The following is a 22370-nucleotide window of genomic DNA, read 5'->3' as shown; positions in this document are numbered from 1 at the left end:
ATAAAATCCAATTTAAATACATCTTGGTTTTGGGGCTATGAAACGTGGAAACGCTTAAGGGCAGCAAACACTTTTGCTTGGCGCTGCAACAGATCCAGGTGAGAGGATCGATGAAATTGTTGCAGGGTATCTTGTCTCATTCAAAAAAAAACAAACAAAAACAAACAAAAAACAGGAATCTCATTTGTGCACAGAAACTTGGCCAGGAAAGATGATTCTGATTCTGAGAGGAACAAAGAGAAGGATTTGCTCACCAACTATCATACAATAGTCAACTGGCACTTTCCCAAAATGAACTGATGGCAAAATCCTTTTGTTTCATGAAGCAAAAAGACTCCTTTTATTCAACAATAATCTCTATTATAGGAAACCCTACAGTGATGATAGTCCTAATTTAATAATAAGTCCTAGCTACAGTGAAAGCGGACTTTTTAAATATTTAGTTTGTCAGGAAGAAAAGATGAATAGAGAAAAATAATAGCAGATAATGTTTAAGTAAAACCACCTCCAGAATGCACTGGGTTTCAGACTGAGGAAAATGTTTGTATTATAAGCAAACCATGACCTGAAGTAAATGACGAGAAAACGGTGAAGTAACTTTAGGAAACGGTTGTGGACCCGGTGGGACGTCCTAACAGAGACCTGAAAATGACCACTTAACCTATTAGTGAAGTTGTTGTCGGTTGTCAGAAGAGCAGTTTCTACATACCATGGTTAAATACGGCCTGTTAGGGTTTATGTTTAATACATTTATAAAAACACAAATGCCTTAATTCTGAGATTTGTTTTGTAGAACGAGCTAATTAACTGAAACTGCTTTAAAAAGACTCTGAAAATAACTTAAGTGTGAAAAAGAAACAACACAACTTCAGTTTGCACAGAACATTTCACTAAAATTGAGCCTTAATGAAGACATTCATGTGTAAGTGGCGGCAGCTTACCAACAAGCAGGGCTTCCCTCTCGGAGTGAATGGGACTAGCTGGGTTCTTCTCTGTGGGACCTCTTTTCTCCTGACTGCAGGACACCACTGCTGAAGGTCTGGCCTCCTGCAAACATAAAAACACATGAAGGGAGCCCATGAATAAATCAGCCATTAGCTGCTGATGTAAACAAATCAAATAGGATAAGAGCTTAAGAACCATATGGAAATACAGAGCTAGCTGGTAGTTTACATTCAGTCATCATTAATTTCACATGCAATTTTATTTTTTATGATTTATTTAAGATGTTCTTTTTATGGAGGTGCACAGGTTTGATTTTACTGTATTTGTTTCTTATCCACACCTCAACATAATCAAAAATATCTAATATACACAAAGAGTGGCACTGAGAAGTGTACACACCCCTGATAAAATGCCTGGTTTATGTTCTATACAAATAAGACCATGACAAATCCTTTCAAAACCTTTCCCACTGTTCAATTCAACTAAAAACATCTAATCCTGCTGCAATTACCTCATTGCTTAAGTTTGAACACTCTTTAACCCATACTTATTTGGAGCACCTTTTGATTCACTTTTAGTCTTCAGTACTTTTTGTAAAAAGTCTGGCAGCATCCCAGTTCTTATTCTGACCAAGTTTGCCCATTCTACCTTGTAAAGATCACTCCAAATCTATTAGATTGTGATGAAATCTGTGGTCTGCTGCCCTCTTCAAGTGACCTCATGGATTTTCAGTCCAATTGCTGGACTTTGGCTAGGCCATTCCAAAACTTTAATTTCTTCCCGGTAAATGCAATTCTTAGTTGATTTAGATGGATGACTGGACTTTCTCCGACACTGAAAAATGAAATCCATCCTCACTCTCACCTTTCTAGCAGATAGTTGGAAAGTTTGGTCCAAAACTAACATACATTTGGAACTACTAGTATCCAACAAAACCCCCAGTGAGATCTAAATAAAATAACCCCAAATTATAATGCTGCCACCACCATGCTTCACTGTGGTGTTAGGTAGTTTTTTTTTTTTTTTGGTTGATGGGCTGTTTTTATTTGTGCTAAACGTGGAGTTTGGTTTCCTCAGACCAAAACTAATTCTCCCAGAAGGTGTTTATAAAATGTAAGCCATGTTTGGATGTTTTCTCTAAAAAGGGTTCTGCTTTGCAGCCCTACTCCAGGCATGTGGAGAAAACAGGAGATTGTTGACACAACTTGTGCCTGGCAGGAATACTGCTGCTGTTGGCCTCTTGGCAATCCCCTTGACTGGTTTGAGTCTTATCTTTCTTCAACAAAGTTTTAGCTTAAGGGTGTCCAAAGGAATGCAACCAGGTTATTGCATCTGTTTTATTTTTTCACATTTCTCCTCCTAACTGCTTTGTTTCCTTTCAGCTAAACTGAAAATTCTGTGTGGAAACAGTTGGAAAAGGTTATTAAACAATTTATTGAATGAAATCTAACTTTATAAAAACCTGCTATTTGAGCAGGAGTCTGTACAATCTTCTTCTTAGTAGAGTGGTAAATAGGTAGAGCTCATTCATACTGGCTGGTTTGAACCTGGCTTTTAAGCAGAGTTTATAAATCTTCAGTAGGGTCAGGGTCATGGCCAACCTAGTTTAATCTTAGCCTGCTTTATACATTCTAAAACTAATTAGGATGTGTTTTGAAACCTTGTCCTGTTGTAACACCCTACTGTGTTGATCAAACTCAAATAGTCACCCCGAGAGTAAAGAAAATTGTAACGGTGACCGGGGTGCAATCATGTCACAAACTAAACCGAATATTATTGTAAATTTATGAAGCTCATCTAAAAGCAAGTCAGCCAACCAGTCAACTTAAAGAGCTCCACTAATACAGCCAGGAAGACTGGTCAAATATTCCCCCAGAATTACACCACTTATTTAGGGTGACAACAAACATGTTTGTTTTTTTTACAACCTGCTAAAGGACATTTATCCCAAATAAAAAGAAGGTACACCCCGTATCTTTATATTTGAGTCTTTACATGTAATTTTGACTATATGTGTAATAAAATATTTTTCTGACGTCTAATAATCAGGCTGAAAATGGGAATGGCTTAAATGTCTTTAATAGCTTAAAATGATTATACTCATGCCTAGGAAAAAAGGTATGTAAACTTCTGACAGTATATATATGACAAGAACAGATCAGAAGCTTTGACCACATCAGCGCATCAATCCTGAGAAACAATAAAGATACAGATGAAGCTCAAGAGGATATTCAGACATCAGTTATATTTCTAACAGAGGGATAGATGTCTCACACACCCACACACACACACAAAGTGTCACAAAATGAGATAAGCTTTAAGGAAGCAAACAGAGGCAGAGGGAGGAGACTTCGAAGGTAAATGATTAAACTGTTTGCTCCAGATCTCTGACAGGTAGCAGAGAAAAGGCAGATGAGTTTTTATCTGTGTTTATTGTCCAACATATTACTGTGTGTAATGTTTCCACTTATGCTGTGGGATGCCTGGTGGCCCTTTTCAGTTTTTAATCTATTCATCACACACTGTTACGACGCAACAGTGTGTGGGAGTGTGGACGCAAACATGTGCAAGGCATTTTAGTTTTTACGGCTCCTTTATTTCCGATCTCGGCTGTGTCTGGGCGATTAATTCAATGACAAATGTAGTTACAGAACGTTAAACCACTTTAGGGTGCAATGATCTGTTTTGTCAGTGGAGCAGCCCAAAGAAAAAGAGATAAGCAGAAGGATGACAAACATAAAAACTGAAATGAAAATCCTAATGGGTAAAAAGGGCTTAAAGTTTTCCACTTACAGTAGTCTGATTGTTGCTCTCCTCACTGCCTCCATCACCTGACTTTGACATCTCCAACTGCAACATGTGAGAAACAAAAGAAAAAAAACAGGAATGAAGAGTCTGGTGGTGCATAATCAAGCACTTTTACTATGAAAATACAGTCCAGAAAAAAAGTGCAAATTAAGCAAACAAGCTAAGCTGAATCACTAAACTCCATATGGAGAAAATGAACTAATCTGAGTCAAAAGAGTCATCTGGTAAACATACAACAGTTTGAGTCCCGATTTCTGAGAATGGATGCATTCTAGTAAATCCAACCAACCAATAATCCAATTAACCATTAAACAGAAAATTAATCCACATCAAATGACCTGATCATAATATATCTAATACGGAAGTACCAAGAAATCCACTGTTGACCAGAATCTAAATATTTTAGCTTGATCTTCCCTGACAGACAGCCAGTCGGCCAGAAACGCAAGAATCTGATCCTGTTTTCGTCAGTGAACGCACCATACCAAGGTTGACAACACTCTTCAGTACAAATGTTGTTACTGAGGGAGGAAGACTCAGTTTGCTCTTTTCAGTATCAGGGGGCTTTTTTAAATAAGGTAAGAGGAAGCACCAACATGTAAGAGGCTAATAAAAACCCAAAAAGTTTCCACGACACGTTGAGAAATATCTGAGGCTCATTCAGGCTTTGCGAGAGCAAACCTTTCAGTAGATAACAGTAGAGGTGAATGTTTCCAGGAAAGTCACTCATTTAGAGTTTTCAACTCCAAATGCAAAGAGCCTTTGAGATCTCTAATGGTCTAAATTCTCTTAGGCTTATGCATACATAATACCGTTTCAGTAATGTAAGCTGCACTAAATGAGCTAATGGCTAATGTATGATACTAAAGATAGTCTAAAATGTGAAGTCCATAATAATCTTGACTTTAATCAGTTTTACAGAAGCTGCTCCTTAAAACATACTGTGTCATAATATGTCCCCTAACCTATATTGATTAATACTCATGACAGGAAGGCTACAAAAAATACACTGAGTAATGTTCTGGTATCTAATATTAAAGTTCTTCAAGAGTGATTGCAAATTGGCCAAAATCGTAATTGGCAGGTCAGATCTTTGCAAATAACGGAACAGAAATGGGCCACAAAATTCTTAACGGTGCATCTCCATTACTAAAAAAGAGAAATGAACAAATTTACAGGTTCCAGTCAGTCAAATACTGTATATTGATTACTTTAAAACGCAGGAAAATGGGAGTCATGTGTTGGAATGTTTTGTTCTATTACTTTAAGGTTCTTTTTTAAGCTGCAAACAATCGAGGTCTTGTTCGTCTCTTTGCTTTAGTCTTAATGAGCGGGTCGCTAAAAAAAGCTGCAGCATCTTTTATTTTCCTTTTTGTGTAATATTTGTCGAGTCGATGAAGTGATCCAGAGGAAGAAATGAGTTTAATTTTAATGAAGTGTTGTCAGACAGATGAAGATGACCTTCATTTAACCATTTCAGCTTTGTTTCAACTATCTGTACTGGTCTGTCCTGAATCTCTGTATGTTAGAGAATTGATCATTAATTGTTTTGGAGAATATATTCCTGACTTGATCAATTTATAGCCCATGCATTTTTAGCAGAAAACCTCACCTTCTTATTTATGAATTACTTAGCCTCAAATGACTAATACCTTTAGTAAACTATATGTTTTATATTTTCTGTAAATGTTTGGCTTCTTATATTTTAGCCCAGACCCATCTTTTAATTGTCTTTTTGTTGCAGCATGACTTCAGATTATGGTGTCAGCATGTTCATATTGAACCAGTTTGCAGCATATGGCTACAGTTTTCACAGTGAAGCACCACAGTTCTCACTGTTGCAGGATAAGAGGAGTTTAAATGTTAGAGATAACAGAATGAACTTTGAGAAAATCCTTCTTTAAAGTTTTTATACTTGTATATTCATGTGTATTTGTGAACAGAGCTTAAGAGAAAGTTAAAACCCTGATAACTTTTACGTCAGGAGTACATTTGGGTCAGATGGACCAACAAAGAGCTGTCAGACGATCTGATATGGGGCCACCCTGAATCACAACAGCCCATTCTGCTTAATGAGAGTGGCTATATAACGTACTCACAGGCTCTGAAAGCTGCTTTTTACAGGGAAAAGGAAATATTCCAGATAATGTTTTTAGGTAAAAGTGACAAAGGTAAAAATACTCTGTATACATTCATAATAAAGTAAGTACACCCTCTTTTATTTCTACAGTTTTCCAGATCAGAAGGTACTGAAAAAGTCTTTACAAGTGCATTCAAACATGACCTCAAGAGCCGCCTTCACAACCAATAACTATTTGTTTTTGGACTGACTATTAGTCACCCACATCGCTGTGGAGGAATTTTGGCCCGCTCTTCTTAGCAGTTCATTGAGGCTTGTAGCATTCAGTTCTGCACTGCTATGTACTGCATTTCAATCAAGTAGAAGTCTGGATTTTGATTGGACTACCAGAACACCTCTGTTCATACGTTCCTCGGTCATTCTGTTGAAGACTTTGTGTGTTTTGGATCATTTTCATGTTGATGACACAGTTTGAACAAAGCTTCATCTGTCAGACAGACAACCGACACCAGACCAGTCTGGTATATGGAGGAGTTCATAGTCAACTTAACTGCAATGTGCCCAGGTTCTGTGGCAGGAAAACAAGCCCTAATCCTCACCCCTTCACCACCATGGTTTACAGATGTGTTCGTACTGATGTGCTAGGGTTTAATTGCAAGGTTTCATGGCCAAGCATCTTTGATTTGGTCTCATCTATCATCAGGACATTGTTTCAGAAGCCTATTCTGACCTTGTTTTAGTTAAATAGATAATAAACAAGTTGAATCTGTTGAGTGCATTTACTAACTTGAGGTTACACAAAAAACATTTCAAATCCATTTTGCGCTATGTAAAAAATGAGAACCTAAAAGTTCACTTCAAAGTAAGAGTCAGAGAATCTGCAAAGTGGCACCATTCAGTATGTCAGACTGAAGCCTTTCAACTCGACAGAATTAAATCAAATAGTGTATGAAGTGCTTATTTAATTAGAAAGAGCATACCAACAGATAAATCAACCAGGAAACTGTCAATAGCAGCAGTAAAATATAATAAAAACTGATGAAAACGTTTGCTTTGATCGTAATAATAAGAAGGTTAATCTCTTCAATGACCTGCAGGTGAGTCGCAAGAGTAATGTGCGGTGACAGCTTGGGGACAGAAGGGACACTGCACCAATGAAAGAGAATGGAGGCCGTAAAGAAATATCCTCAACATGACAAATCATCCCACAGTGTCTGCTAATCTTCAGAGAAACCCAAACCCTAAAATTGATTTGTCTTTTAGCCTGTAATGAGACTGTCTTTCATGATTCAAGTTTGCCAGCATGCAGGAATTTTAATTAGCATATTTCCCTTCAGCTCACAGTCATGAGGACACATTTCTTATCAAACTCATCACCATTAACAAGCTATTGACAAGTGTCCCTCTGAAGATGGCCTCTGACAACACTTCCTGATTCAGCTTTGGGTTATATGAAACCCACCGGCGATCTCACGGAGGAGTCCTCATGAGCTGTGAGAGCTCTTAGTTTGTATTATCAGTTTAAGAGGTGATTGAGGTAAGGCTCAATATGACAGCCATTGCTCTCATTAACCAGAGCCAGAGAGAACATTAACAAACAAATAGCAAACAAATAGCAGAACACAGAGGATAGGGTACAACAGCTGAAACATTAGTAAACATGATGGGACTACCAGAGAAAAATGACCCCGACACTCAGACTGAGTATTCAGCATGGTAGTTAAACAACTGGGCATTAATTAGTATTAGACTCAGTTGTGTTAGCAAATGCGCATCTTAACACAAGGAACACATCCAGTGAATAAATAATGAAGCAGGAGTGTTTGTAAATGATTATTCAGGCTCCTAAAGCAGCTCTGAGACAAACTGGTTTAGATTATAGTGAGCTCTTCTGGATGTAGCACCTCCCAGTCACAACAGATCATCTGTTGGTCTACTACTATTGGCCCTATTCCATTAGTACCAACTCGGCTTCACTCCACTCCACACGGTACCACCTCAATGTTCGTGTGGTTGTCATAACACGGCGGCCCCAGAGTCTGAAAACTAACATGACGTGATTTGTATGCGACACACACACACGCAACGATGGAGAACATGTGAGCAGGTATACCTGCTGCCAGGTGAGACAGTTTTAAAGCTACAAACTAGACTTTTCTGCAAAAATTTAACTCTTTTTTAAGTAGTTTGACATATATAGAACATGTCATGTTTTACTATTTTGTTTAGACTGTTAGTCACTTACGATATGATCTACCCTCAAAAAACAAGCTTACTCGCACGCATGCACGCACGCACACACACACACCTGATGACATCACATGAGGAAAATGCAACTCATCTTTGGACTATGTCCATTTGTATTTTTCTTGTTTTTCATCTTTTTTGCATGTTTTCAATCAAATTCCTCCCTTAAATGTGTTTACTTATTCTGTCCACTGTGTTTGAATGTGCTGGCTGAACGCCTCAAGTATTGTGCGGCTCGTGATGTCATTGAATCACATACACACATAGCAGAATAAGCAGTATTCTTTCCTTTAGTGCACAGATTATTTTATCTGCTCAGGTTTTCTGTTCTGTAGACTGGTGCACCCACAGAATACAGGAATTTTATGCTTGGACAATGAATAAATCACAGTTAAGTGGCTAGAACAATTCTAAAAATAGGCAGAAAATGGGTGAAAAAGCAACTAAAAACCAAAGAAACACACTTTGAGACCTTCAGAGAGCCTGTAAAACATTATTAAAAATTAATTTAAAAGATTTTAAGAAAGTCTTGCTCCTTAAAAGCTAATAAGAAATAATTGAGGGATGACAAGAGATCTTGTTTCATAGTTCTAGATGGTTAAAAACTAATTTATAGCTTTGTTCTTGCAGTGCAAAAGAATGACTGATGATCAAATAGCTCCTGTTCTGAAGAAACTGCTTTAAAATTCTAAGGCAATAATTACTTTTTATTCAGAAGCCCATTGTGTGTTTCCTATTTAAAGAGCAATTAATTTAATACAACATAAACTGAAAAACATTGACATACATAAACAAAAATAGGCAATCACAGGAATGGTTAGTGTTCAGTGTTTGTTAATTTTACTTTTTATTGTTAGGAAATAAGAGGCAAATTGAGGCAATAATTTTAACAAGACACCTAAAACTAGAAAGCTCTAATAAGAAAATTGAGCTGAATGCAATTTACATAAAATAAATAAGACTTAAGGTGAAAATTAAGAGGATCACTAAAAAAAGCCAGATACTGCAGGCTTTCATACAGTTTCAGTGATAGAAAGATGCAAAGAAGGTATTTTGGGATTTCTGATGAGATTAGAAAAATGGTTCAAATAATCTAAATATTACAACATCCACTTCCTGCTCCTTTGGTTTATTGATGATTTAGTCCTTTAATTTCTTTCACGATTTGCATGCTCCTGAGCATCCTCAGCTAATATCTTTCTTATGAAAGTGCAGATTAAAGCATTTTTTCTTTGAACAATGACAACAATAACCCACAGATGAGTTCTACTGTGAAGCACATCAAGTAAACGTGCTGTGCCGGCTCTGGTGAAACCCAGCAGGGTGAAAGGTGCCATCTATCACACTGACCTTCATTGTGTGTGTGCTCTGCAGCTTCTGGAGACCTTCCTTCAAGTTCTGGACTTGCGCCTTCAGCTGCTGTTTGTCCTGCAAGCTCTTTTCCAGCTCAACCTCCCGCTGCTTCAGTTCGTCCCTCATTTTTAACAGTTGCTTCACAAACAACAGAGCAAACATTAAGGCATTAATGTTGCTTAGAACTAACGAACCGTAAAGAAACACGAGCAGAGGAAAAATAATAATCACAATTTACACATTATTGATCAGCAGGCAAACTTTACATAAGTAAAAATGCATTGCATTAAACTCAAAATGCAATAAATGAAATAACGAATGAACACCCCTGGTAAACATGTATAATAATACCTATTCTGTTGCAGTAGCATAATCTTCAACCAAAACAAATCTAAAAATTAAAACCTTTAATTGTGGTACATTTATATAATGAGGAATAAATTATTATTTTTCCAAAAAAAAGTCTTCTTCTAAAACATTTGAATAGTTTGGATCATAAACAGAGAGGGACCTTTGACTCTTCCTTTTGATTCTGGAGGATCTCTCTAGATCCTCCAGAGTCCTGGGTCCTCTGGGAACCTGAGCTTGTGTCTGGTGAACTATGTTTGTGTTAATTTGATCATATGTTTTAGATCACAAACTTTTTTAAAACTGCCCCAATATTTCTTTGTTATATTTGTTGTTACCGTAATTTTGCAGAAAAAAAAAGGTCCACAACATCACAGATCCTACACCATACAAAACAGTAAGTATGAGCTGCTTTTCCACATTGTTACATGCAGAGGTTCATGTTCGTTCTGGGCGTAGCTCTGCTTTGTTTTCTGTAGGTGCTGGGCCTCCTGCAGTCATCAGCAGGTCAACTGAGATCAGATGACTTCAGCCTTCTCATCAGGAGCACAGCAGACAGCGTGGGGAGGAGCTGCATCCCTTACCAGCTGGCCATTAGGCAGTGTGAGGACTGTCAGATATGTTGGTGAAAGTTAGCTTCAGCCTGTTTTTAGATAAGGTGATTTTGAAAGAAGGTGTTTAGTGTGGGACACCTTAGTGGTCCTTCTGAGTACGAATGTGAACCTTTGGTTTGGCAGTTTTCTTTTAGATTCGGTTTTTTCTGCTATTTGAAATGACCTTTCCCTGCCTTTCAGTTTGGGATTTAATATTGGATTTCATTAATAAAAACATAAAATTTTACATTATTAATCCTGTCTGTTCGCTCCCCATTCCCGGACATTATTTATGGTCACGCCGCTTGTACCTTAGAGAACCTAGCGGAACATAGCACTCCACTGCACTCAGCAGTCCCAATTTCTAAATATATAACTCTTGGAGTGGTCAAATAAGGTTTGTGGTAAAATACAGATTCTTTAAAGAGTAGCTTTTGAAAATACTATACAGGTCCTTCTCAAAATATTGGCATATTGTGATAAAGTTCATTATTTTCCATAATGTCATGATGAAAATTTAACATTCATATATTTTAGATTCATTGCACACTAACTGAAATATTTCAGGTCTTTTATTGTCTTAATACGGATGATTTTGGCATACAGTTCATGAAAACCCAAAATTCCTATCTCACAAAATTAGCATATCATTAAAAGGGTCTCTAAACGAGCTATGAACCTAATCATCTGAATCAACGAGTTAACTCTAAACACCTGCAAAAGATTCCTGAGGCCTTTAAAACTCCCAGCCTGGTTCATCACTCAAAACCCCAATCATGGGTAAGACTGCCAACCTGACTGCTGTCCAGAAGGCCACTATTGACACCCTCAAGCAAGAGGGTAAGACACAGAAAGAAATTTCTGAACGAATAGGCTGTTCCCAGAGTGCTGTATCAAGGCACCTCAGTGGGAAGTCTGTGGGAAGGGAAAAGTGTGGCAGAAAACGCTGCACAACGAGAAGAGGTGACCGGACCCTGAGGAAGATTGTGGAGAAGGGCCGATTCCAGACCTTGGGGGACCTGTGGAAGCAGTGGACGGAGTATGGAGTAGAAACATCCAGAGCCACCGTGCACAGACGTGTGCAGGAAATGGGCTACAGGTGCCGCATTCCCCAGGTCAAGCCACTTTTGAACCAGAAACAGCGGCAGAAGCGCCTGACCTGGGCTACAGAGAAGCAGCACTGGACTGTTGCTCAGTGGTCCAAAGTACTTTTTTCGGATGAAAGCAAATTCTGCATGTCATTCGGAAATCAAGGTGCCAGAGTCTGGAGGAAGACTGGGGAGAAGGAAATGCCAAAATGCCAGAAGTCCAGTGTCAAGTACCCACAGTCAGTGATGGTCTGGGGTGCAGTGTCAGCTGCTGGTGTTGGTCCACTGTGTTTTATCAAGGGCAGGGTCAATGCAGCTAGCTATCAGGAGATTTTGGAGCACTTCATGCTTCCATCTGCTGAAAAGCTTTATGGAGATGAAGATTTCATTTTTCAGCACGACCTGGCACCTGCTCACAGTGCCAAAACCACTGGTAAATGGTTTACTGACCATGGTATCACTGTGCTCAATTGGCCTGCCAACTCTCCTGACCTGAACCCCATAGAGAATCTGTGGGATATTGTGAAGAGAACGTTGAGAGACTCAAGACCCAACACTCTGGATGAGCTAAAGGCCGCTATCGAAGCATCCTGGGCCTCCATAAGACCTCAGCAGTGCCACAGGCTGATTGCCTCCATGCCACGCCGCATTGAAGCAGTCATTTCTGCCAAAGGATTCCCGACCAAGTATTGAGTGCATAACTGTACATGATTATTTGAAGATTGACGTTTTTTGTATTAAAAACACTTTTCTTTTATTGGTTGGATGAAATATGCTAATTTTGTGAGATAGGAATTTTGGGTTTTCATGAGCTGTATGCCAAAATCATCCGTATTAAGACAATAAAAGACCTGAAATATTTCAGTTAGTGTGCAATGAATCTAAAATACATGAATGTTAAATTTTCATCATGACATTATGGAAAATAATGAACTTTATCACAATATGCTAATATTTTGAGAAGGACCTGTATATACCTTAATTTCCTTTGCAAAACATCCAAGGAAAAACAGTTTTAGTGCATAGTCTAGGTCTACTTTGACCTGAATTTGAAGCCTGGAGATGAAACTAGTAAATTTGGGCAAACTTGATGTTCGAATAAGCACACGTTCAGTCAGTAAGTCAAAAACAAAATACTGATGCTTAAAGTGTTGAAATCAAGGTGTTGTGTTGCAAATGAAAGACAAACCATGTCAATTTGAAAATAAATCACCAGCCAAGGTTCTGCACTATTAGATCTTTATCCTTTAGAAAATGTAAGAGAAAAAACGTCTGAAAAATAAAGCATTTTTCCAAATGTTTTCAAACCTGGAAAATGATTAAAGGAAATGCTTTCTAGACTGTGTACGAACACTGGAAGTCAAATTTGTGTCCCAAGAAAATCACAGATTACCAATTAAAAGCTCCAGGAAACGTTGATAAAAACATGTTCAACCTACATTTATTTTGAAGATTGATAAGTGTAACAGGAATTGTGTGATCAAAAAAAAAAAAAATCTTTATTTATGTTGGATTTTTCTAAATTTGTTAAGGTGACATTACGCTGCTGCAATAAAGGATTATTTATTTTAAGACTTTATACACATCTTTATCAGGAGTGCCATTACATGTGAACAGCAATGCATGTTTAAAACAAACCAAAAAAAAAAAGAAACCCTCTTTATTCTTCTGCCATATATTTAAAAGCTTCAGATTTCATATATATTTTTGGACAAATATTGAGAAAATAAGGTCCAGCTTCAAGATGAAGTATGAGAACTGGCTTTAGGAAAGCTTTAAGAGTCAACAGCCTCTAAAGTTATCTGCTGAGCACAGATAAAAACGATCAGCCTCCTGTGGTGATAATACTGTTTGCACAATCAGAAGCCGAGTGCTTGTATTGCTAGATACACCATCACTGATGAGAGAAGGTAACAAGCTGTCAATACATGCTGATAATGTTTTATTGCAAATTTAGAAGACCACTGTGAAACACCTCGTGGACCCGGCCAGGTCGAGGTATCCAATTTCAGTGCCTTCGAGTTCATTTAATCTGCTCGCCTCCTCTTTTTCATAAACACACCCAGAGAAAGAGACGCATGTTGGAAAGATAATTACTCTCTGGAAGCAGAGAGGAACAGAGCAGCCTTAATGGATTCTCTTCTTCTAAATGCGAGTCGATCATAATTTCCATTACTGAAGAAAGACAGCTGAGAAGGGACACCTGACAAACGCCGCAGTCTATTTAATGCCACTTTACTTTTATCAAAATTAAATTTACCAGATACCTGTTCTGTAGAAAGGCATTGCTTAGTACTCTGCAAACTACAGAAGTAGAACTGCTGTTTTTATTAGGTGAACTAGAGATTTCAGTTTCTTTTCAGGTTCCAAAGTCTCAGTGACATACCATCGTTGAAACCTTTAGAGCATCGATGAAACTGTGATAAAACTGTGCTTGTTGTTTACAATAAACCTGAAAAGCAAATCATTTCGATAAATCTGTATTTTTCTTAATTAACAGATAGAATATTATTATTTTTATCAGTATAATCCAGGTCCTTGAAAAATGCTTAAAACCACATTTTATTACCATGCAACCATAAAATCTAATGTATTCCATTGAGATTTTATCCCTTCATTTATTGTCTATACCCGCCTATCTTTGCAGGGGTGGTGGGGTGGCTGGGGTTGAGAGAGGTTGCCGGTCTATGTCAGGGCAACAGAGACAAACTGTATGTCAGATTTAACAATAAATACAGCTTTTCTGTGAATAGTAATTCAGGAGGAGCTACAAAGATCCACAGCTTAGGTGGGAGAACCTGCTTTAATTATACATTTTATTAAAGAGAGTAATCCATCATCCTCAACATGTCAGCAGCTTCATAATGGGGGCGTGCTTTTCTTCAGCAGCCAAAGGGAAGATGGTGAGAGTTGATGGGAGGATGGGTGGAAATAAATACAGGAATATCAAAATAATCACACAGCAAAAAAACACCACTATACACACAGCCAGACCTCCTGTTGAATGTTTTAAATCACATATTTGTGTTAGGTTGGCCTAGTCAAAGTCCAGTTCACATCTAAGTTAGATACTGCTGCAAGACTTGAAAATTGTTGTTCACTGATGCTCTCCATCAGATCTGACTAAGCTTGAGAAATTTAGCAAACAATAAAAAAACCTCAAAACATATGCACCTGTACCTGCAGCAAATGAATAGGTTCGGAGTGGGGCGGGTGGATTAAAAACAGACCCTTTTCAGAATATTATTTGTAAAATTTAAAGTCCTATCACATCAAATTCAAAATTATGCACTCCTCAGTGTTGGTCTATCAAACAAAAACACAGCGTTTTGTGGCTGTAAGCTGACAAAAGATGTGAGGCGTGAATACTTTAGCAAGGCATTAATTTTTTAGGTAATCTGCACACATCAAATCCATCCCTGGATGTTTACATTTTTATTCCATCTATGGATTTGTTAAATGTATCCTGTAATTATCGTGTTTCCTTTTTCACATGCCTGTCTAATCTACTAATGTTCATCCTTGTCACAGGTTGTTCGATTTCTGAACATCAGCATAGACAACAGGAAAAACCTTCAGTGATCAATCCTTGTACAATCTAAGTGGTTACAACTTGGATAAACACTTAGATGGTCATTTGAAAATGAAAGAATGAAGTAGTGCTTCAATAGCATACGGTACAGTGCTAACATTATGAGTTTCAAAACACATTTAAAAAAGAAAAAGTAATTCAACATTTTTTTCCATTTTCCTTTTCGAATAAATGGTCTAAAATTGTTTTAGTAATCTTGTTTTTTCTCCACAGATGTATATACGTGCTTTTTAAAACAGCAGCGCAGCATAAAACCCATCGAAACATTCATCAAATTGCCTTCAACCAGAGAAAAGCAAGTCCTGAAGTATTGTGTTTTAGCTGCTCGTTCTTAGAAAACGCAGTCCTTGGTCATGGAGTGCTGATGGCCAGATCCAGAAGAGTTGAGCACGCTGGATTAAAAATACTGTAAGACAGCAGGAAGGTTAGGTTGGGCCACCGCATATGAAGGGTTACCTTTTGCATGCCTTGCAGAGCCTGCTGTAGAAAGCTGAGCTGCTGTGAATGAGTGCTGTCCTCCTCACTCCTTACTGGTTGGTTTTTTCCTTGCTCCTGTTTGAGCAGCTCCACCTCGTTCCTGTAGGCGTCCAACTGGCAGCGAAGGGAGTCGTTCTCCTCCTTTAAGGCTTCTGCTTGGGAAACACCTACATACATTAAAACCCACAACAATGTGAAATATGCTGAGTATTGTGGGACACTAATCAGTTTGGCCTGTTTCTGTAAATGAAACCTAAAAACTAACTTTAGATGGTAACATTCACTGTGAATTTCTTTATTCTCTTGAGTGTTTGCAGGTATAGATGTTGAGATATTTTATGACACTACATCCTGAAACCCAGAATAACAACAAATCTACTTGATAGATGCTTGCTAATAAAAGCATCTCAGCTTATTCCCAAAGTACAGACAGATTCAGAAAAAGATCTTGTGTTTATTTATAAATCAGGTTACACCCAGGAGCCAAAAAACTTCTAACAGTTTTTTTTCCACCTATTTCTTCTATTTTGTCCCTAAAGACAGTTACAATGCACCTTTTATTGGGATCAGAAGGACATTTTTCCACCTGAATTAAAATGACAAAAGACTGACGAATAGGCAGAAGAAAAATATAAAAACAAATGAGCCCACAATGAAAGAAGCTAGTATGTCAAACAATCTGGGATATGTGAAGATCATGGCTGGAAGTAAGCGATTTTATCCACATCTAGGTCAACTATTGCATATTTGAATCCAAGATTGTGTCATTTTATCTATTAAGATCTGTGTTTTGCAGTTTGTTTCTCAGTTTTACTACATCAACCTGCCAGTAACCTGTGAATTAAAACATATATGGCTAAAACACAAATGAAATTGGAGCACTTTTGGTGTTGTATCTTACAAAACAGTTAAAAGAAACATGAATTATGTCTTCTGCCTTTTGTTTTTCTGAAAAATAACATCTTTGGAAGAAAGGCCTAATTCAGGTTGTGCAGAAGCCAAGGACAGCCATGACTGCATTTAAGAATGCATATTTGATTTTCTGCAGATGTTACACCTTGCATGCTTTTTACGTCTTCACACCCAAGTTAGTTTATTTTTATCATCCAGAGAATTTGGGCCCCTGTTCAGATAGGATACTGACGCACTCATGAAAACAAGCATGACTTTCTCTGATCATGAGAGGAAAGCGAGTGGTCCTTTTGTCAAAATGACTACTATAGATATCCTAGATTGTTCTTTAACAAAATTAAACATTGTTATCCTAAGATAATGACATTTTCATGTAAAATATACGTGTTCACACTCTCGCGTTAAAAGTTGTACATAGTCGGGTCTGTATTCATGTCATGTCTGGTAAATCATAAACCAGGAGCACATTAACAATGACTGGAAAGTGTAATAATCCCAGAATGTTCTGTCCAATAGCTCTCTGTTGGATATTTGACCTGACCTGTAGAGCAGAGGCGGCAGACAGAGGGAGGTATCATTATTATGAGACCTGCCCAGCACCAAAAAACATCCAGTGCTATCAGCTCGCTCCCCTTCTCTAAAAAAAGAAGGTAATTCACAGACTGAACAGGAGATAATCCTCATCTCTCTGTGTATATAAAAGGCTATCTTATTAGGGTATGTGTAGGTGTTCATGAGAGCTGCCAGCAGTCTGTCATGAAGGACCATTGGCAGTGTTAATGAACTCTTGCTGGGTGCGTGTGCGTGTCCAGATCGAGCTTGTGTGTGCTTCTCTTTCAGCAAAGTGAAGGTTTGAGGTGAAAAGGGTATTGATCTGAGAGCCTCATCAGCTTGGCGAGAGGAGATGCCAGATTCGGTTACATAACCAGCAGTGCTATCGACCCGCAGCTATCCGTGAGCAGGAATGCACGCACACACCTTCAGGCGCAGATTTGCGGACAATAACCAGCGGTTCGTCTCGTCTCTCTATTCAGTGCATGGCTCAGACGTTTTAAGGAGGCAGCTGTCATAACACAGGTGTTTCCAGTAGGGCTTGTTGACGTGTAAACATGCATTCTTAAAGGTTAGATATAAAAAGGGGGCTTAACACTCAGCCTGTTAACACAAATACCAAGACGTGTCACATTAACACCCATCACCTTAGCCAATCCTGCAAAATCGAGGGAATGACAAGACTTTGACAGCAGCACTAATTGCTGATAGCAAAATAGCAAGGTTGCAAATGAGCTGACTGCAGCGTTTATATTTATTTGCATGCTAATTAGAGATGCTGTCATATTAGCAAATAGCAGAGATCAGAGTGATGAACAGGGAAGAAGAAAGAGTATATGAGGGAAGCGTCGCACATGGAACAGATGACAGCGACCTTACATGTGCCGGTGAGTGGTTTCTGCACTACTCTCAGGTTATTGTTATAGTGCTTGACAGATAAGCAACACCATTAGCCTTCGTTGCTTCAGCAAACACAAAGACTTCTCCGAGGTAAAAACTGATGATCATCGCCCTTATAACGTAACACCAGGTGGTAGACGAGGGCTCTGTTTGTATTTTTACTGGAGCAAGGTGGGTTAAATTCACATTCAGCAGTCAAGTTCAGCGCCAACTCAGAACAACGTGCACGGTATCAGCATCAGGATGTACTTTGAACCTGTTTTTCTATTCATGTGGAGCTGTACGATGGCCGTCAGATGCTTAGGGGATGATCACTGTCATTCCAGTCAAACGCAGCCATCTTCCTCAGTTATTTAACAATCAATCCGCTCATCCTCAGGAGATCTCGATTGGTGGATTTCCTGTCAAGATGACAACAGTGTTGAGCTGCGGATACGTGCATGCATATGCATACCTGAGTCCTCAGAGTCTTTGCTGTCAGGGACATCTTCCATATCATCATCAGACATCTCCATCTCCTCTTCTCGTCTGATGCCCATCAGCTGCTCATTGTGCATGTTTCTGATCTCCTGCGAAACACAGTGAAAGGAGAGGTGGGTGAGAACTGCCAAGACTCATGAGGACTTTTAAGAAGGTGCTGAATTTGATCGGGTGCAATCCCCAGTAGAGAATCCTCATCTATAGTTAATGTTAAGCATGAGTTATAAGGAATACTACTTAGAGTAGAATAGAGGGAATCTGAATATAGATGAAATGCTTTAAAACTAAGGGTCTGCTTCGCTTTTCAAAGCTCAGACTGCAGATGAAGTAGAGCAACAACAGTGAGACAATATGGATTTGTACTTTACGATCAGTCACTCAAAACGAGAACCATATAGAGGGCCAGACAAGAACTACACATTTTTTAGGTTAGAACCTCAAACTTTAATATATTTTATCAGGATTGCATATGATAGACCATTTTTGTTAACTGGAAGGAGAAGAATACATGGTTGTCAAACCTTTTTACATGAAATATCTGAAAAGTATGGTTTGCATTTGTATTCAGTCTGCCTGTGTCAATACTTCGTAGGAACACCATTGGCTACGATATCTGCAAGTCTTTTGCCCAATTAGAGACAGAAACATTTGCCTATTCTTTTTAATATACCTCAAGCTCAGTTAGATTGGATGGAGAGCTCCTGGGCAATTTTCAAGCCTTGCCACATATTTTCAACTGGGTTTAGGTCTTACGTAAGTCTTACGTTTCAAGTCTTTTGTAGCCTCAAACTGGTTTTCTACCAGGAAAACCCTGTATTTAGCTCAATCCATCTTCCCATCAAATCTGATCAGCTTCCCTGCCCCGCTGAGGAAAAGCATCCCCAGAGTATGAAGCTGCCACCAGCAGACTTTACAACAGGGATGATGTCTTCAGGGTGACGTGAAGTGCTAGTGTTTCTGCCACACAGGTTTTTGCAAGTAGGCCAAAAACTTCAGTTTTGGTATCATCTGTTCAGAACCCCTTCTTCCACATGTTTGCAGAGTTCCCTACATGGCTTGTGGCAAACTTTAAATGTAACCTCTTATGGGTTTCTTCTTGCCACCTTTACATAAAGCTAAGATGTGTGTTGTGCATGACTAATAGTTATGTCAACAAATTGTCCCACCTGAGCTGTGGATCTTTGCAGCTTCTGCAAAGGTAGAATGGCCCCTTTGGCTCCCTCTGGTTAATGCAGCTGTGCTACATTGTTGACCTGTCTGTGAGGGCTTCACAGAAAAACTGAATTTATATTGAGATTAAACTACAAACAGATACACTCCATTTCCCAAAAAGGGACTCTTCTAACGGCAACTGGATTTTATTTTAGGGTATCACAGTAAAAGTGGCTCAATATAGCACTTTTTATACATTTTAATTCCTAAATAAAACCATGTATCCTTTTCCCTCCACTACACTATTATGCACACCTTTTTGTTGATAACAAACACATACAATCCTAATAAAAAGCATTAAGATTTGTGGTTGTATTGTGACAGAATGTGAAAAAGCAAAAACTTGTGGAAGGTTGTAAATATGAAATTTAAACTTTTTATCCTGTGCAACCACTTACTGCTAAAAACAATGAACAGAAAATTAAATTAATAAATTCCCATTTGTGGCCACTGTCATACTTCAAGTAGAAGCATGGTCTCATTGTGTTGAGATCCAGAAAATTTATAAGGATCCTCAATAAGTAATAATTAAATAAAAAAAGATGTTTTGAATCCCTGCGGTTCCAGCTGAGGACTAAAGAGATTTCTACTTGAACTGATTGAAATCACACTGCTGCAAAAAATAAAAAGTCAAGTGGGACACATTTCTAGAGCTAATTCATTCAAAGCAGCCGCCATTAAAAATAAAGCTGCAAAGATTTAACAAAGCATTTTGTATGAGAACAAACTGAGCAAATAAAGTGATTTTAGATGGATGATGACGGTGCTAAAACATCTCTGCAAATCAACAGCTAAGAAAATTACTAGCAGCCATTTCTGAAAGCTCTTTAACAAGGCAAAACTGACTTTGTGCATCTAAGAGTTTAACTCCTTTTTCCACAAAATGACAAAAAAATATTATTTTTAATAGCTGTGTTAAAGCTGACTGTCCAGTTTTTGCTGATTATTGCTCAGCATTCTGCTTTAATTCCCAATAAGGACAAAACACCCAACCCAACTAAAGCTCATGGAAGAAGTCACACAGGTATTCCACACACACCAGCACATGAAGAAACACAACCCACGAGTGGGCAGGAAGCACACTGACAGGAGGCGGCAGCTGTTGTCTGACTGAGAAGCAGAGCTGAATCTATTAAACTTCGCTGTCTATCCTTCTTTATATTTCACCTCCCTGCCACAGAATCTGAATGAAGTAAAACACTTTCTGTTGTGGTCCATCTTCACCATGGCCAGAGGTTTCTAGTATAGGACCCTTGTGAGTCTGATCACTGTGGAAACAGGCTGGCATCAGCCTATATTTCTGGAGTAAAGGAGTGATTTGTTGTGATTTAACACACATGTGCAGCTACATGTAGCTTTTTCACACTTAAAACCCGTTATTACGGTTCTCTGAACTTCACACGAATGAATGGTTGCTTCTTGCAGCTCCTATTACCTCCTCATATTTAACCAAAGCCGGTGGCTTTTAGTTGAGGCAGGCAGAGTGCTCACAGAAGTAAATGACACAGGGCAGCTGCTGAAGAAATTCGAGCTCTAGTGAGACCGAGATACAGAACGCTTGTAATGGTGCCACCCAAAATACAGCATGAGGGCAAATAAGTAAGGTATCAACATGCAGAGCCTGGAAAAGGTATTCACACCTCTTGCATTTTTTGTTTAACTTTACTATCAAAAACTTCAATGTATTTTATTGAGATTTTATGTGACAGAGCAACACAAAAATCAGACAGTTATGAGGTGGTAAAATTATCGGTTTACATATTTTCTACAAATAAAAATGTTAAAAGTCTGGCTTACGTTTTAGATTCAGCCCTGTTTGCCATTATTCCCTCTAAATAAAATCCAGTTCAACCCACTGTCCTCAGAAATGACACTATTAATAAGGTGAACCTGGGTGTGATTTAATCTCAGTATCAATAAAAGCATTATGTCAAGTTCTCACAAGTTTGTTCCAACACAGCACATTTTCCTGAACCTTCCAGACCCAAGGCTGGAACATGGTGATGGCAGCATCATGCTGTCTTCAGCTGGTTAGATTTATGTGAAGATGTATGGAGCTAAAAAGACAGTAATTTGCAGTAGGCTTGCAATCATTTGACTTTGCTGCAACCAGAGACTGGGATGACTTTGATCTCCAAGGAGGAATCTTTCATTGTGTCATTTCTTATCAACAAACGATGCTGTTAATCAGACTGCGAGCTCATTGTGTTTTCTTATGCTCCTGACATTTTGTTAATTGCAAAACTTGTTGCCGGATGGTTAGTTAGATATGTCCATGGTAACATGTTTACTTAGTGTAGTGTTTATACTGTTTTTGTTTGTCTGTGTTTTAAATTTTGTCTTTTAGAGCAACTTATTGTCCTTTCCCTAAAGAGGCTCTGTCTTTTGCCAGACCACAAATTAGAGATTGTTCTTCATCTTTTCCGCTATGTTAAATGAAGGTGACACAAAATAACCAGGAAACCTATTAGAATAATCAAAAGACTTAAGAGGACAATGACCCTAAACTTACAGCCAAAGCAACAACTGAATAGTCTAATCAAAGCATAGTCATGTGTTTGAATGACCCAGTCAAAGTCCAGACCTAAGTCTACTAGAAAATGTGTGGCAAGACTTGAAAATTGATATTCATGCTTATTTTCCATCTAATTTGACTGAGCTTGAGTTCAAAGAATGGGCAAAAATGTCAGACTCTAGATCTACAAAGCTGGTGGAGACAAACTGCAATAAACTGAAGAACAAACATGTATTATCATTCCACTAAACAAATATGTCTTACTTAG

The 22370-nt window shown here is 38.4% G+C and overlaps 1 protein-coding gene across 14 annotated transcripts in view; it reads right to left on the bottom strand.

Annotated features, from left to right (window-relative positions):
- enox2 (ecto-NOX disulfide-thiol exchanger 2) overlaps positions 1-22370 on the bottom strand; it is a 251385-nt gene that overhangs the window by 8670 nt on the left and 220345 nt on the right. For 12 of the 14 annotated variants that reach the window (XM_047354595.1, XM_047354597.1, XM_047354593.1 and 9 more), the window contains 5 exons: positions 18350-18464; positions 15511-15698; positions 9431-9571; positions 3739-3795; positions 942-1047 (listed from right to left, as the gene is read on the bottom strand). In XM_047354595.1, coding sequence (XP_047210551.1) covers positions 942-1047; positions 3739-3795; positions 9431-9571; positions 15511-15698; positions 18350-18464 — 607 coding nt within the window. The remainder of the gene's footprint in view (positions 1-941; positions 1048-3738; positions 3796-9430; positions 9572-15510; positions 15699-18349; positions 18465-22370) is intronic. The other 2 variants (XM_047354590.1, XM_047354591.1) reach the window with 2 other exon arrangements.

Source organism: Girardinichthys multiradiatus, chromosome 23 (genome assembly GCF_021462225.1).
Source record: "Girardinichthys multiradiatus isolate DD_20200921_A chromosome 23, DD_fGirMul_XY1, whole genome shotgun sequence".
Taxonomy (NCBI): domain Eukaryota; kingdom Metazoa; phylum Chordata; class Actinopteri; order Cyprinodontiformes; family Goodeidae; genus Girardinichthys; species Girardinichthys multiradiatus.
Note: the sequence above shows the minus strand (reverse complement) of the source record. Positions and strands in the feature narration are given on the sequence as shown.